General features: G+C 40.5%; 1 protein-coding gene across 5 annotated transcripts in view; it reads right to left on the reverse strand.

Moving 5' to 3' along the window:
* Positions 1 to 17,377, reverse strand: part of ARHGEF10 (Rho guanine nucleotide exchange factor 10) — a 117,296-nt gene that overhangs the window by 60,451 nt on the left and 39,468 nt on the right. For 4 of the 5 annotated variants that reach the window (XM_075268417.1, XM_075268418.1, XM_075268414.1 and 1 more), the window contains 6 exons: positions 16,654 to 16,710; positions 15,050 to 15,219; positions 8,692 to 8,808; positions 8,469 to 8,583; positions 6,218 to 6,330; positions 1,808 to 1,885 (listed from right to left, as the gene is read on the reverse strand). In XM_075268417.1, the coding sequence (XP_075124518.1) occupies positions 1,808 to 1,885; positions 6,218 to 6,330; positions 8,469 to 8,583; positions 8,692 to 8,808; positions 15,050 to 15,219; positions 16,654 to 16,710 (650 nt within the window). The remainder of the gene's footprint in view (positions 1 to 1,807; positions 1,886 to 6,217; positions 6,331 to 8,468; positions 8,584 to 8,691; positions 8,809 to 15,049; positions 15,220 to 16,653; positions 16,711 to 17,377) is intronic. The other variant, XM_075268415.1, reaches the window with a different exon arrangement.

Below are 17,377 nucleotides of genomic sequence, written 5' to 3' on the forward strand. Positions count from 1 at the left end.
CTCTGCTTGGCTCATCTATTGCTACATTATAACAGTCTTCAGTGAATTCTTTCACACACACTTAGATTCATGACCAGTTGTATTTTACAACCCTGACCCTCCTGTTGGCTGCTGTATCAATGTCAGTAGTGTGCAGGTAATGAAATTTAAAGGCGTATGCATAAGATTTCATAATGACACAGATGCAAGGTAAACCTGTCAATCGATGGTAATGGGGCAGTGATTCAAGATTTTTGGGCTGCAAACCCTCTCCCAATACAAGTTAACTTGCAAATAGATGAAACATAATTGAAAAGGTTGGTTTGCAACACTCCTTCAGTAAAAAACTTTTCTTTTATTTAATCCATTAAAAAGAGACACATAACAAAAAAAAGGAAGTGCAAAAAACACAAGAGGGGTACGTTTAAAACGCACCCCTCTTGTGTTTTTTGAACTTCCTTTTTTTTGTTATGTGTGTCTCTTTTAATGGATTAAATAAAAGAAAAGTTTTTTACTGAAGCAGTGTCACAAACTAACCTTTTCCATTTCACACCATTGCTGGCTTGCCTTCTACTAGCCCGGAGGCTAGGTTTGGCACCTCCCGAAATTGTTTCTTCATATGCGGTAAGAAAACAGTCATCCATTCTTTTTTTGTATCACAGATGAAATATAATGTTCTCTGAATTGCTGTATCACATGGTGGCATGATAGGTATGTTTATAATTGTATTAATTGCCCCTACAGGTTACCTTTGTTGACTTAACGTTGGCTTGAAATTTGTGTCAGGAGTCCAGTGAATTTAGTTAAAAATAAAGAGCCCTCTTGGCTCTGTACACAGATGGACGTTGTCCAATTACTGCTAATACTATCAGACACACCCTTATGACAAGGGATAGTTGTCAGCTATTTTAGATAAACCCATTCCTGAAACAATCATTTACATTTCTACATTGTAATTTTTTACTCCAAATTTGAATAAAAGAGGCATACTGGAAACCATATAATCACATTTATAACCAATTTACAGCAGTCATTTACTGCTGCCATCTTTTCTACCAGTGACTCTAGTAAATACACTGTAATATTATATGAGGTTCTGATTCCACAGGCAGTTTTATTGCATTTATTGCTATTGTAGATGCAACCACTTAATCATTCTTTTACCAAACCCTTTCACTCTCCAAACTCAATGCACATTACAAAGCAATGTGTTACATGGCCAAGCGGACCAGGGAGAGTGATGGAATGAGTGCGACAAAGAGAGAGTTTACACATCATCGTCATGTCCCCTGTCCTATAACTGGTCAGAGGGGGAGTCACTCCTCTCTGGGAGGGGGCTGAGTTATCTCTCTGCTGTGTGGTCAGGACAATCAGTTCAGTTAATTGCAGTTTGCTGATAAAGGCTTGGGCAGTGTAAAATCTCTCTATGTAAGCACAAAGATACAGTAACTAAGAGTTTACTGCAAGAAGGGAACCTGGTACATGTTCTGTACAAACATGGGTAATATACATTTACTGTGCACATTATTCACTCTGCATTTACATTAGATATCTAGTAATCAGAATAATTAATCTCTCATGGCAGAGTCTATATCTATAGAGGTACTTCATAGTGTCCTGTCAAACAGTCAAAGCCCTCCCATCTGCTCCCACAGGAAGGAGAGAAGAGGAGATAATTCCTATTTGACAATTGCTCAGTAACATACAAATATTACAACACAGTCATTTGTTTTTTTTAATTCTGCATCATAAATTTTCACCCATTGTTATGCACATCTGTTATATCCTGGTCCATTACTTTACAATGGTTATAAAATCTTTTTAGTACCTCAAGAATTCGTTTCAATGAGTCAACATAGTTTTTCTCGCTTTCCACAATTGATCCAAGAATGTATCTCCTAACCACCTGTACAAAAATAAAATAATAATAAATACAATAAATTGCAGTTCAGTATTAAGTAGGTCACTCCTATATTATGGTTATAATGCAGGGTTATTGGGGTCATGATGGTTAGACTATAATGACATATTTAGGCTGAGGCTCCATGTAGCAGAAACACAGCTTTTTGTTGTTGCTGTAGATTTTGTTGCGCTTTTTTGAGCCAAAGCCAAGAATGGCTACAGAAGGAATGGAAAATAAATATAAAGCTCTTACACTTCTACCTTCTGCTCAATCCACTCCTGGCTTTGGCTCAAAAAACCGCAGCAAAATCTGCAACAAAAAAGTTGCATTTTTGCAACATAGGGCCTCAGTCTAAGACTTTAATAACACTGTTCAGGTCCATCCATCACATACTATATCCATTAATTGGACAACCATAATAGTGAAGACTTACAGGTCCATCATAACAGTCATGGCACTAGAAGCCATGATACTATAGTGAACACAGCATCCTAACGATTATACAACACCAAGGTCTAACAAATTATCATGCAACAGAGCACAGTAACAAGTGCAGGTAAGAAAATTGTGCCTGCGATTTCCACTCACAATGATTCTGTCAAAGCTTTCCAGTGCAAATGGAGAAGTAAAAGAACTGAGAAGAAGATACAAAGTCTCAATGTTAGCAGCTCTATATGGCATCTCCTGAGCCTTTAATTCAGAGTCCTATCAATAACATCACCGGATGGAAGGGTCAATTACCCTGAAAGATGTTGGAAGTCGTAACATCTTCTCAAGCCAACTGCTTTAGTAGGGACGTAAAAAGACTTGCTTAAAGCAGACCTATCACTAGAAAATGATCCTCTATGTAAGATGAGCATACTAGAAGGACATTTTCTCTACTGTTAGACAATACCAAAGCATAATGCATTACTGTATATTAGTCAATAGTTTTCATGTAGGAAATGTTTCCATTGGTTATCCTCACAATGACTAACAGCCATCATGTATACAGGCAGGAGAAGATAGCCAATAATGGGGGGGCACTTCATACATGAATACAGCAGATTCATAGCTATGGTTAAGTTATCTACCTATCAAATGTCAACATATTTTTATGCCATCTGAGCTAATAATATGAGCCTTTTAGGTATAATATGCTGCCCTTCAGTGACAGGAACAGAACAATAATAGTAGTAATGGAAGCCGTTCCACACTATCTGCACTAACTTATTTAATATCTAGTTTGCCAAGGGTGAAGTTTCACCTTGGAGCAGCACTACAGCGTAAACTATATTACCAATTCCTGTATACCATATTAGGAAACCTGCCCTGATAATATGTAAAAAGATTAGGTCCGCACTCCTGTATTCCTTAAAATTTCATCTTTATTCCATTCTTTTAAAAGTTCATCTTCTTACAAATATAAAGTGTGAAAAAACTCCCCAAAGTGACTTAAAAAATCATCACTAGCTCTAGCTGACACGTTTCTGGGCATACTCGCCCCTTAGTCGTAGCCCTAGGGCTATATAGATAGAGAACATATATATAATTTTGTATACTGTCAGAAGCTTGTAGTCCTATTTAAGCAAAATAAAAACATTTATTCGACAATATCTTAGCAATTTGACCTGATAGAGCAAAACGGGTTTCAGATTTGAAATCGGCATAAAAAACTACTTAATGACACTTAATGACATTTAAGATATCCACGGCGTGTTTTCCAGTGTTCTGTGTCAAGGATCATTTTTCTTACTGCATCTTAAGGGGTTCTCCAGGATACACAATTTCTGCAAGGATGTCATAGAAGGTGAAAAGAAGTAAAAAAAAAAAACCACACACACCTGTCCCCGGTTTTGGATCCCACGCCACTGTCTGGTCTAGCGGCTCCCCCGTGGTTCTGGTGAAAGAACTCACTTCACGTGACTGCTGAGGCAATCAGCAGCATCAGGAAAAGAATTGGGACGTCACTTACATACGTCATCTGTGACCTCCTGTGTCTTTCCTTAGTCCAATAATTGACCTCATTGGTCACATGTGGCAAGGAGGTCTGCTGGAACAAGCACCCAGGACAGTCAGGTATGCTTTTTTTTCCCACATTCCCTGGCCTCCTTTTGACAAACTGTATATCCTAGACAACTACTTTAAATTTGAAGTCTCTGGATCTCCTCTATTATGTTCACTTGGGTTTTTTTCTTCGGTATTTCGTCACTATTTTAGTTACTTCTGGTAGAATTACATGTAAAGAAATCAGTAGTAGTAGTAATGAATGAGGAGAGCAGGCTGCATTGTACTGTAAATCCCCTGCCCCAAAGAGAAATGCAAAACATGCTGACCCCTCGTTCACATATGAATAAAAAAGTGGTTTATATGAAAATTGGGCTCTAAAACTGAATAATAGGAGCCTTTAAAAGGGTACCTGAGTTTTCATCAGAAGTTTAAATATCTGCACTGTCTTGATGGACAATTTGTTCTCTGGCTGTGTAAACAGACTTTTCTCGCTGCATTTTTCGGGTGGAAACCTGGCAGACCCCATTATAGACTCCATAGTCTATAACTGGGTCTGCCAGGTTTCCACAGGTCAGCGGGTTTCCGTGGGTAGCTGAATTGTGTTTGCGTTTTTCAGGTCCCCAAACAGACCCAAAGAACAGAAACCCGAGCTCAAGTGTGAACCTAGAGTCAGACACATCCCCAAAGTACTTTTATCACCTGAATATAAATAAAATGTCAACTTACAAGAAAATGGGGCTTCAAAGCTGAATAATAGAGGCACATTTGGACACTGTAGAAACACCTTTACAGTGATTTGGTTTATAACCAATTTACCGCAGTCATTTACTGCTGCTGTCTTTTCTACCAGTAACTCTAGTAAATACACTGTGATATTTCATTATATTTTGCTTGTACAGGCAGTTTTATGGTACTAATTTCTATTGTAGATGGAACCACTTAATCATTCTTTGACTTTCCAAACTGAGTCATGAGAAAAAAGCCTCTGTAATAATATTTCTGATTTCTTTTTACCAATACAGTGTAGGGGGAGCCGGCCTGAACTCGGAGTGATTTGTAGGAGGAAATGAGTTGTAACATTACCACCGCCCACTACTCTTCATTCTCCATTCAGCTTGTTCACATTCACTGCTGGAGGGGCCGAGTACGCATTACAAAGCAATGTGTTACATGGCCAGTAGACTAGGGGGAGTGATGGAATGAATGCAATAAAGAGAGAACAATCTCTGACATTAATAAACAGCATGGAAACTTACACAATGGTTTTAGGAAATGTGCAGGACATGAAAAGCTGATTGATGTATTAGACCCTCACAGTGGGCAGCACATTTATATAAGATATACAGAAAGCTATTCTAAAGTCTAATAGTTTGCAGAAAGTCAGGCTTAACAACAACCCAGCACTGATATTTCCTAATATTTGTCTAGTCCAGAAAGGTTGACTGCTTGCAGGCTTGTGTCATGAACGTAGATATCAATGTTTAAAAACAAGTTCTTGCTCCAGTTGTGATTATTATTGCAGTTTTGTCTCATTCACCCCACCAATGTGTTATTACCACTATGAAAAGTATAGCAATATATAGCACAGACCAAAGCAAACACCGAAGAGTCTGTAGCTGTACACCCCACTATCACTGTTGGATAGTGGGGTGTACGGCTCTAAACCGATGAATCATTTTGTTTAAGCTGCTCATGTAGACTGTTGACTAAACTATCCACTAGATGGCAGACTCAGCAAAACAATGCCAAGTGAATACTACGGTATATAATACAAGCAGGGAATGCTCACACAGAATCAACACACTTTGTAAAAATCTGAGAGAAATCTGCAAAAGAAATCAAAGAATTTCTAAAGCAGTTTTGCACTTTACACTGCATTGGATTCTCAGAGATAATCAGCTTGCGCCTACACTACGGTTTCCAAACTGTCGAGAGACCATGCCAGGACTTGAAACGCTGCTTCTTATTCCCTCCACCCATTTCAGCAAATGGAGAAAGAAATACCCTATGCACTAATAGCATGGATTGAAACTGAAATCAATTGCATGTATTTATTGGTGCTTTCTTACAGAATATACACTGAAATCCATACAAAATGTTATATAGAACTCAGGAGACAAATGAAAGGTTTCAAGTAATACTCTTAATTTCTACATGAACTTCCACCATAGATATTTAAGAAAAGGCATTACCTTGGCTTGTCTGATACATTTGGTGCTACACACATAGCAATAAACAATAATGGAGTGAAAAATGTACACTACTCAATGAAATAAATTATTGTAGAAGTACATATTGACCATTTTACATTACATTACTGTAGATTGAGGAAAGAGAACTGTTTACCTGCTGCTGGCTTAATCCTTCTGGCATTGGGGACATGATGGCCTCTGTATGCATGCAGTCTACATCTATGAATAAACTAGAATCTTCATCCTCAATACAGGCAGACTTACGGTCTAAAACAGAAATCAATAGGTTTTATTCAGTATCATTTTGCACATGCATTCAATTGTTTAACAGTAGAACAGTAGAGAGACAGTAGAGACTTCATCCTTCCAATGGCTGCTAAAGACTTGTATTTGGAATTGAAAAGCAGCTCCACTTAAGTCAATAGAACTGAGCTGCAATGGGACACGCAAACCACAGACAAAGTGGTTTCTGCAAGAAAGCAAACCAGGCTCTGTGCCATACAGCGTATGGAACCAGAAATGGAGGGCTCTGTGCATTGTATAGTACTGGACCCAGCAGCAGGGTTAGATAGGTGATAACTACAATGGTGCGGATCCCACCAATGGGACCCCATAGATCAGGATCACAAGGGTCCCATTTCCCTCATGTGGACTGGTTGCCATTTCATTTACTCTGTAAGGAAGTGCTGGCAGTCGCATAGACCGTGAATGAAGTGCGCATCCTGTGACTTCATTCAAATGGAGGAAAGGCCTCCCCTTCCCCTGACTGATTGGGGTCCCAGTGGTCAGACCCTCACAGATCAGATAGTTAGTCCCTATCTAGTGGATAGCCAATAACTTTTAAAGTTTGCCCAACCACTTAAAGAGGATAGTATGACAACTCATTTTCTGCTCCTGGCATTCAGTTTTAACCAATAAAGGGCTAGATCAGTTTCTTTAGTAGGGTCTCTGTTATCTGTGTATACAGGAGCTCCATGCAAAAATATATTGAAAACCAGGATGTGGTGGGGGAAGGAGACAGAGGGCAGATTAAAGCCCGAGATAAGAAAACCCCTTTAAATAGCTAAACAGACCTCCCAGTTTGGAGAAGCTGGACCTAACCATATTGGCACTATTAAAGGGGTTATCCAGCTTCCAGCTATCTGCAAATATATTCACAGCAGCTCTGAATACTCACTGTAAGCTCACTCCCACGCCCTCCTGTCAGCAGCAGAGAGTGAGAGCAGACAAATGAATCATGGGAAATGTAGTTTGTCCACATATTAACTGCATGTAACGAACAGTGATACAAGGAGCAGCAGTGGCGGATCCAGGTCAGCCTCGGCATAGTCGGGCAAGTGCCGGGGCCCACAGAGCCTCTGGGCAGATGGAGGGGGGGGGGGGGAGAACGGCATGACACTGGGGCAGATGGAGGGGGGGAGACTGGCAGGACACTGGGGCAGATGGAGGGGGGAGAACGGCACGACACTGGGGCAGATGGAGGGGGGGGGGAGAACAGCATGACACTGGGGCAGATGGAGGGGGGGGGATAACAGCATGACACTGGGGCAGATGAAGGGGGGAGAATGGCATGACACTGGGGCAGATGAAGGGGCGAGAACGGCATGACACTGGGGCAAATGAAGGGGGAGAGAACGGCATGACACTGGGGCAAATGAAGAGGGGGAGAACGGCATGACACTAAGGCAGATGAAGGGGGGAGAATGGCATGACACTGGGGCAGATGAAGGGGGGATGGCATGACACTGGGGCAGATGAAGGGGGGGAGAATGGCATGACACTGGGGCAGATGAAGGGGGGGGAGAATGGCATGACATTGGGGCAGATGAAGGGGGGGAGAATGGCATGACATTGGGGCAGATGAAGGGGGGGGAGAATGGCATGACACTGGGGCAGAGACGGGGGGGGGGGGACATGAAACTGTGGGCAGATAAAGGGGGAGAATGGCATGAAACTGGGGACAGAGATAGAGGGGGGGGACATGAAACTAGGGGTAGATGAAGGGTGTATATGAAATTGGGGAGAGATGGAGGGGGGACATATAATTTACGGGTGACTGTAGGAGGATTATACTGTGTGGAATCACATGAAAAATGAAAGAGAATGGGCGGAGTCAACATAAAAGTGGGCGGTGCCTAATTTGCTGCGGCGCGCTGCGCGTAGGGCCCCGCCAAAGTCAATTGCCCAGGGCCCCGCAAACCCTGGATCCGCCACTGAGGAGCAGCAAGTATAATAAAGCCAAACAAAGACGGCACGAGGGAAACGTGAGTATTTAGCACTGTTGTGGATGTTTTTGGAAGCTAAATAACCTCTTAAACAGTGGTTATCTACCGCATCTTTGAGTTGTGTTCTTGGAAGTGCATCTTAACCTAAAATTCACAGAGTTTATTGAATATTGACTGTACCATGCAAAACAAATGATCTTGTTCTGATGTAGGAGCGCCCCTTCTTCACAGCAGCCTTAGTCTTCTCAAGGCCATCTTTAGTGCCTTCCTTTGCAGCCTTCATCAGTCTCTGCACCTAAATCACACAGTACAATAAATGGGTAAAGAAGGGTGTAATCCAAAAGATCTAGGAGGATCTACTGTTCATGCACTAAATGAGGAGCTAAAAACTCAGCTACATCACCTTGAGTTCATGTTTTTGTTTTAACTGTTGGATCTCTACTCCTCCCACTTTGTTTGCCACCAAATCTTTCATCTTTCTCTCGTAGTGCTGTTTTATACGTGTTAGGTCCTGAGAAAGCTACATGGAAAAATATAGCATAATCTTTGTGAATTAAAATGGAATGACAAAGTAGTTGTTTGAACAATCTTTATTTTCAGCATTCTCCAAATAATCGGAATGGTTGCTTTAAGGGATGCAACACAAAGTTGTGTACATGCCATGAATCAGAATGCATGTAATGTCTGAACCGCACGGGATAATCTGTTTTTTTTGGGGTTTTTTGCCCTTCCATCTTCCTTGTATTCTATGACATAAGGTAATAAAGACTAGATTGTTTTTAATTCTCAAAGTACAGACTATTTCCTTTTCTTTGCTTGTGTGTGTCCATCCCCAAGTAAAAAGAATATTTGGCATCTGTAACAGGTACCACTGAGCCACCGATCGGCATCAGAGTGGCAAAAGCTTTCTCTATACATCAGATCACTTTTAAATACCGTATAAATATAACAGTTTCATGTTTTAGATTTAAGAAAACAGAACATTTATTTCAAAATCAAGTGTAAGTCTTTAGATTCTGAGCGAATCGTTAAAAATGCTGTTGGGAATTGAGAACAGCAATGGGATCTCAATGCCGATTAATATTTCTAGCTCCAGATCTGTAACGGCTATCATGAAGATCTTGGTATCATCTTAAATATTAGATTCAAATGATCTTGATAGCCCTAACCATTTACGCTACAAAAGTGGCACTTCTGATGGTTGAGTTCATGTCCACTTTCAAAAATAGCTGAGGATGGCTTAAAAACATAACTTTTGACTATATAAGCCTCAAGTTGGAATCTTGTGTGTGAACAGGAAATCAGTATATCTGTGAATTCCTATGAGAGCCTGAGAATGTGAATCTGTGTTTCTGACAGAGAAACTAACTCCCTGCCCACGGATAAGCTACTGAGTTAGTTTGAGGTTCTGATTGTTGGTCACATGACACTGCTAAGGACCAGAAGGGAAGGATAAATAACAAGCAAAACCACCAGAAAAAAATCCTAACATAACAAATATACCGTATCTTAGTGAAATAATAGTAAAAAGAAAGGTGGGGACACTCAAGTGTTTGGAATATTGCTCGGAACATGATTATCTTCATATACCCTCAAACAAGAAAACTTAAAGGGGCTCTATCAGCAAAATCTTGCTGATAGAGCCCCACATATGCGTGAATAGCCTTTAAAAAGGCTATGCAGGCACCATAAATGTTATATTGAAACACCCCCCCCCCCCCCCCGTTTTAAAATAATACCCTAAAAAAGAATATTATCTACTTACGGATCGTGCACGCTGGGCGGGCATTCAGGGTGTGTCTTCATCTTCATCCCCGCCTCTTCTTCCTCCGATGTCCTCCGGTCCCGTCCTCCTCCGGCGCTCGCGAGCGGACACTGATATAAAAAAAATGGCCTGGGCGCCTGCGCAGTAGCATGCGGCTTCTACTACTTCGCATGCGCCCAGGTCATTTTTTTATATCAGTGTCCGCTCGCGAGCGCCGGAGGAAGACGGGACCGGAGGACATCGGAGGAAGAAGAGGCGGGGTTGAAGAAGACGGCGCACCCTGAATGCCCACCCAGCGTGTACGATTCGTAAGTAGATCACATTCTTTTTTAGGATATTATTTTGAAACCGGGGGGGGTAGTTTAATATAACATTTACGGTGCCTGAATAGCCTTTTTGAAGGCTATTCACGCATATGTGGGGCTCTATCCGCATGATTTTGCTGATAGAGCCCCTTTAATCATTTCTGAATCCTTATATATCTTGCAATTGTGTGCAATCTTTCATTTCTAAACTTAGTTTCTACATAACACTTCTAGCACAATGCCCATACCTTGTCAGATGGCCAAACTCTGAGACTGCAAGTTTGTGTCTGTAGGGAATCATGCCTGGCTTCTCTTCACCCTAACGCAAAGCAATGGCTGTGATTGTCCAGCCAACAGCCATCTTAGGTGTATGATCATTAATATGCACACACACATACATTATGTGTGGGTATTATCAAATCCTTGCATGGCCTAGCACAAGGGACTGAGATTAAGCATCTTAATAAAAATCTGAATCAGAACGCTGTAAAGAAATGGCTGAGCTCAAAATAGAGATACTACATGCTACCTAGTATATACACAGGGGGATTCATGGGCACTGAGGAATATTCAATTTTGTTAAGTTTTAAGAGGTTAAACTAAATTACAACCTACAAAAATGGAATCCCACATTGAATAGAAATGTTTTCCTTAAACACAGATAGAACATGTTAGAGATTTATTTTTCCATGACTAAGAATGGGATTATTACTCAAGATGTGTACAAGAATTCACTGAAACATTCCTGAACTAATATATCATTCCTTGGCCTAAAAAGGCATATCCAGCTGTACTAAGCACACAACTCAGTCACCTTGTGACATAGCCAGCACAGGACAATAAAAGTATGTATAGAATGGAATTATATAGTACATAAAAAGGTCTATGGTGCACATTATCGGGTCCAAAATTTTCTGTAGACCAATAATACTACATGGGCCTTGAATAGGAGTAGAAACATACATCTGTGGTCATAAACATGTGAAGCAATGGTGAGATTTCGGAGCTTTTTCTGGACGTGCAAATCAGTCTGCAAGTGTGCCGTGTTTTTGGGGGTCTTTTTTTTTTAAAAGCCAAATAGCAGTTCTAAAATAGTAGTATGATCGTAACGTTACCTCATTTTTCAGTGCTAAACAGCGCTTTACTTTTATGTTTTTATTTCTGGAAGTTTTTGTTTTATTTTTAATTTATTTTAATATCCGAGAAAATGTAAAGAAAAAAGTCTTGTCTGTTTTTCACATTTTTATTTTTTTTTACAGCACAATAGTTCTAATAGTGCTACTAAAAAATTTTTTAAATAAATAGTTTTTCCTTCTCTGTAAATAGTAATTTTTATGTAGGAGACACTCACTGCTGGGATGGTAATCTCTGCCTTCCCCATAGAAGGTCCAGCTGTATTAACGTCCTTGCAGGGTTATAAGTGGACTGCCTGGACGTATACAGCCTACGGGTGGTTCAGAATCAGTTAAGTGAGTTTTCCAGAAGTTGAATATATTGATGAATTATCCTCGGGACAGATCATCAATATCTGATCAGTGCAGGTGGCAGTGACGATTGGGTCAGTGATGTTATATGGTCTGTTTGCAGCAAAGTCCCATTTAGCTGCAATAGTAAACAAAACCTCTATACAATGTAGTGCGCGCTGTGCTTAGTATTCATTGAAGAGTTGTAGCACTGACTTGAACGCTGCAGTCTCTTCAAACTGCTGATAGCTCAGGGATAGGCAACCTTCGGCACTCCAGCTATTGTAAAACTACAACTCCCAGCATGCATACTTGCACTGCTGTTCTTGGAACTCCCATGGAAATAAATGGAGCATGTTGGAAGATGTCATTTCACAGCATCTGGAGTGCCGGAGGTTGCTGACCCCTGTGATAGCTGCTCCCTATGTGTCGGACCCTCACCAAACAGAAATTGATGACCTATTAGTCATATTCAACTCCCAGAAAACCTCTTTCATGTCATAACTGCCCTAGTCTTACTTCCACTGATCAACGGGAAGTGGCTGTTGGATCTTACTATTGCAGATCTGCATGGGAGAAATATAGAGTGGTCGCCAAGACCTTGGTCAGTAGGGGACATTTAAAGTCTGCCTTCTTTCACAACTACATACAGATTGTCTTTTGGGCAACATTCACAGCACTGTTCACATCAGAGCCTTCATTAGAATCATTCATCTGAATCTATTAGGTTTTCATTTGGATAAATTCATGAGTTCCGTGAACATATTCCTGCACTACTGAACACGATGCATAAACCCAGATATCTAAATTGGTGGTCTCAATGGCAGTGCAATAGAAGCACACAACAATATCATGTAAGGTATAGACTATAAGCGATACATCGTAATGTCTACAGATTGCAGAACATGGAGAGCCAAATGAATCATTTACTGGTTGTTCCTTACATGTAGTTAGCAACTGTCCCCCCTTGTGAATATGCATTACAAATATACCGTAAGTGAATGTTAGAGAAGCTTAGAAACAAACAGCAGGAAACAGCAAGAGTGACATTTGTGAAAGGATTTCACCAGTTATGTACTATGTAATGTAGTAAAGAGCTCCTGGGGTAAGTTTATAATCCTTATGACTGAAATACATCACAATAGCACAGCTTGTAAGCTCGCATTATGGAGAAGAGAATGAAAATACAAATCTTAAGTGCATTATCCCATAAATAACCGCATATCAAAATAACACCAGCTAACACAATAACAGCATGAAATGAATGTAAACTAGTCAGTGAATGTTTGGGTGGAATATACCATGATGGTCTTCTGTTTACATCCATCATCTAATCTGACATGTGAAAGGAAATATAGGTAGGGTACCGCAAGTTCCAAGACTGTGACCCTCTTAGGTCTTCCGAAACACTACATTCTGGTACTGACAAGGTATACACCTGTTCCTAGTTAACTCAGTAGTATGGATTTTTGGTTTGTTCTTTAACGCTATCATTCATTTTTGGTAAGTTTCAGACACCCTTCTTTGGCAACAGGTAACAATGTGGAACAGACTGTTGTAGCCTACATACTGACAGTCTGAAACAAATAAGCAGCACTTTTCTCTCCGCATGTTTCGTGCGGAAACAGAGTGGACACCACACGGACCTCATTATAGTCTATGGGGTCCGTATAGTTTCTTAGCTAACCGCTTTTTAATGTGTATAGGTTTCCATTCGGCAGGAAGGGGGGGGTCCCCAAGCGGACTTGCCAAATGGAATACCGAACACAGATGTGAACTGGACCTTAGCTGAAAATCTTCAGGAAGGGCTGTTTGAAGCAGTTTTTTTTGTTTTTGTTTTTTTTTTGCGGTTGAAGCCAGGAGTGAAGCTTTAAGTTTTTATCCAGGGAGTTTAATTTGCTTTACTTCCTCGTTGCACTGCCTTCTCCTTCGTCTCCTGTACTCACAGGTTTTCCTCTTATGGGGACTGATCTCACAATAGTCAATCAGAGGAAAATTTGCTGATTAGTGGGTAGTTTCGCTGCTCTTGAGAATTGGGGTGTTTTGCACCCCTGATTTGAATGGAATGGCTAGTCATAAAGCATCATGAAATTCATTGAATAGAAAACACTGGAGATAGCAGATTATGTACTTGGCCATCTCCAGGGGCTCCTCTTTAAATGAATGGCGAAACCTGTGCTCTACGACCAGTTGTTCCATGTATAACTGGTGTGCAAAACACCCTAATTCTCATGGTCAGTGTGGATAGGAGAGAGCAGCTGGAATACCCCTTTAAAGAGGGGTAAACGATAAAGAAGATACTTGCATATTTCTACTTTTTAAAATATTCACTGTGTGAACCTGGCTTAGGTAGGTTTCACACTACCATTGGATATCCGTTATGATGGTGTCCATTTAAAAAAAAAAAAAAAAAAAACCAGACTCCTATCATAACAGACAATAACGGACACGGATGTAAATATGTTTTTGTTTTTTTAACTGATCAATTTAATAATCATCAGTTAATATCATTTACGCTGGGTTCACACTAGCGCCCTGAGTCCGTTCTGAGCTTTCCGTCTTCTGCATGCAGACCGGAATCTGTCAGACTGGGTCCGGCCGTGTGCGCCGGTGAGCGTTTTATGTTCTCCGCCGCAAAACCGTTTTTTTTAAAACTGGACACAGAGTACTGCATGTCCGACTCTGTGTCCGATTTTTAAAAAACTGTTTCGCAGCGGAGAGCATAAAACACTCACCGGCGCTCACAGCCGGACATCTTTCAAACCCATTCAAATGAATGGGTATGAAAGAGTCCTGCAGGTTTCCGTCTCCTGCTCAGTTTTGTGCAGGAAACGGAAACCTGCATGAACGGAGACCGGGCGCAGATGTGAGCGAGCCCTTAGTGGCATTAACAGGCACAAATGGACACAAGATAAAATCCCACTGAAATTAATCGAAACTTTAACAGATTTCTGACGGTTCAGCTAGTGTCCATTGCTAAAATCTTGTAGCGGACAATAGCAACGGACACTACTAACAGTCACCAACAATAGTTTGAACGCCCCTTTAAGTTTAACCCACTCAATGGTCAGTGAACTCTATACCACATTGCATATGTCACTGGATATCTTTAAATACATTTTTCACAGGTAGCACCAAATATTTTAAGTTATTCTTGGGAAGAGGAGTTTAAAAATCTATGAACAGTTCTTTTAGGTGTTGAGAGAACTTGTTGGCTGAAGGACTTACGTGTCTTTTGCTGCCTCCTCTGAGGAAAGAGTTTGGGATGCCATGCTTTGATTCCGAATCACTCTGTTCATCATAGCTTTCAAATTCGCTAGAACTCCATCCATAATCCAAAGAGCTGTTCCCAGCCTCCTCTCCATTCTCCACATCATCATAAATCATCTCCTCAGGATCTAAAACAATATGAGGTTTATTGTAAGGGAGAATAAGACAATTGATTCAAATGCTTAAAGGGAGGAAGTGTCATTTTTGGGGAAATGTATTTTAAACATTTTCTAATATACTGTACTTAAAAGAATTACTGCAGTTTGTTTGTAAAGTCTCTCTTTAACACAAATTGAGCTTCACTAAGAAGAGTCAATATTAAGCATTTACATGTTGAAGACAAACACTGATAACTGAAACAAAGTAAATTGAATAGTAAAATTGATATACAAGCATTGACAAAAAGAAAAACACACTCGGGTGAAAATGTCAGATTTCTGCAAGGTTCTGCAGTCTTGCCACACAAGGTCATAAAAGTGCTGTCCCTGTGGTCTTTAAAAAAAAAAGTCAGACTACTTTTGGGTAGTGTACCCTCTGGTGACAGATCATTGAATGCTACATGTGACTCTATAAAACACACTAAAGATATTTTGTGCAGTTTACTGACTTTGAGAAGGGGTGCACTAGTGCACTGAGAGAAGCAGGAAGATCATTTCCACAAACTGTTCATTAACCAGGCCATTCTGACCTAGCTATAAGGTGTTGGGAGCTGTAGTTAAGTGAGGTCACACACACACACACACACACACACACACACACACACACACACACACACACACACGGCAAACAGGCTCCAGGCAGCCCAAACAGACCACCAGGACTCTTGGTGAGTGCTTTATTAATGCTTTGCTAAGGAGCTAGCTACTTCCCCAACTTATAGTCTGAAGATCTGGAGAGCAAACTTAAGCTGTGAAGATCTGAGGAAGTGATACGAGGGAATGATACGAGGGAAACTAAAATCTCAGCAAAATATACAGGACACCTTGCAGTCATATGTGTTGCCTTTCATGGCAGGTCTTCAAACAAGATGTTTGCCCATGAACAGCAAGTTTCCCAGGAATGTCTCCATCAGATTGCAACAGTCCCAAGCAATGAGATTCCAGTTGTGGCAACATATAAGTGTTTAGAATCTTCAGGTTCAGGTGCAACCTCTGTGGGCTTTGGATGCCATATATGGAACCTGAATGCTACCATGCCCTGCCACATCTCATCTTGTATCCAGGCTAGAAGTGACCCAACAGTGTAATAACGCCTCCTTTCAATTGTACAGTTTTCCCAATAAACGTATCCTTTCACCCTAATACTATAATCACCTATATACATACCACCACATATATCACCACCACTTTCACACATCAAAAGTTTAATTGGGTTCCTACAACTTCTCCTTGTTTGTTTGTTTGTTTTTGTCAATGAGTGTATTTTCTAATAAAGGTTCGACTGCTCAAACTGACTGAATACATTTCTATCATTGGGAGATAATTTAGTGGTAGACATAATGATCATTTTCTTGATTTTTTTTTTTTTTTTGCCTTGCAAGACTTCAGGATTATAAGGAATACCTGTGGCTGAATCAGAGTTTTCCCTTGGAACATCATCATAAATAACTTCATCAGGGTCTAGGAAGAACACAACATAAATGAGAACACAAGATAAAACACTAAAATCATGTACAATATCATTATTGTACACATTTTACAGTGTACACATCACTAGATAAATACACTATAAATAAATGTAACTATGTAGCAGTTATGTACAGGAAGCTGATGGGAATGTAGCAAAAAAGGAGAAAGAAAGAAGAAAAGAAAATGACATATGGGGTACACAAGGTGTTGGAAGACCCTTCTTTCATTTAAGATACAAACATCGCATCATATCCATGAAAATAAATTATGATATAATAGAGTCAGGCTAAAAAAGTTGAGTTGATGCACTGCGTGAGCCAAGAGTGTTTTTCAGTTGAGAAAATTCACCTTTTCAGCAAATACAGTTTTATTGGGCAAGCTGCAGTGAACGGCATGCCCTACACTAAAGGATTTCCTGTGGAAGTGCCACTCATTTCACCTGGTGAACTGGAAAAGGAGAAGTCAGCAACAAGCATGGAAATGTGATAGATCAGCTGGTTATTTGGAGGTTTTACAGTGACTTCTGAACTTAGACTAAGGAGACCCAGAGCCTCTTGTGGTGAGGTACAGCTAGTGATTAATGTGGACAGTGGAAGGTGTGAGTGTAAGCAGAAGTGGAAGAAAAAGTCACCGAGAACCTCACTCCTCTGATCCCCAG

This window comes from Leptodactylus fuscus, chromosome 3, assembly GCF_031893055.1.
Source record: "Leptodactylus fuscus isolate aLepFus1 chromosome 3, aLepFus1.hap2, whole genome shotgun sequence".
Taxonomy (NCBI): Eukaryota; Metazoa; Chordata; class Amphibia; order Anura; family Leptodactylidae; genus Leptodactylus; species Leptodactylus fuscus.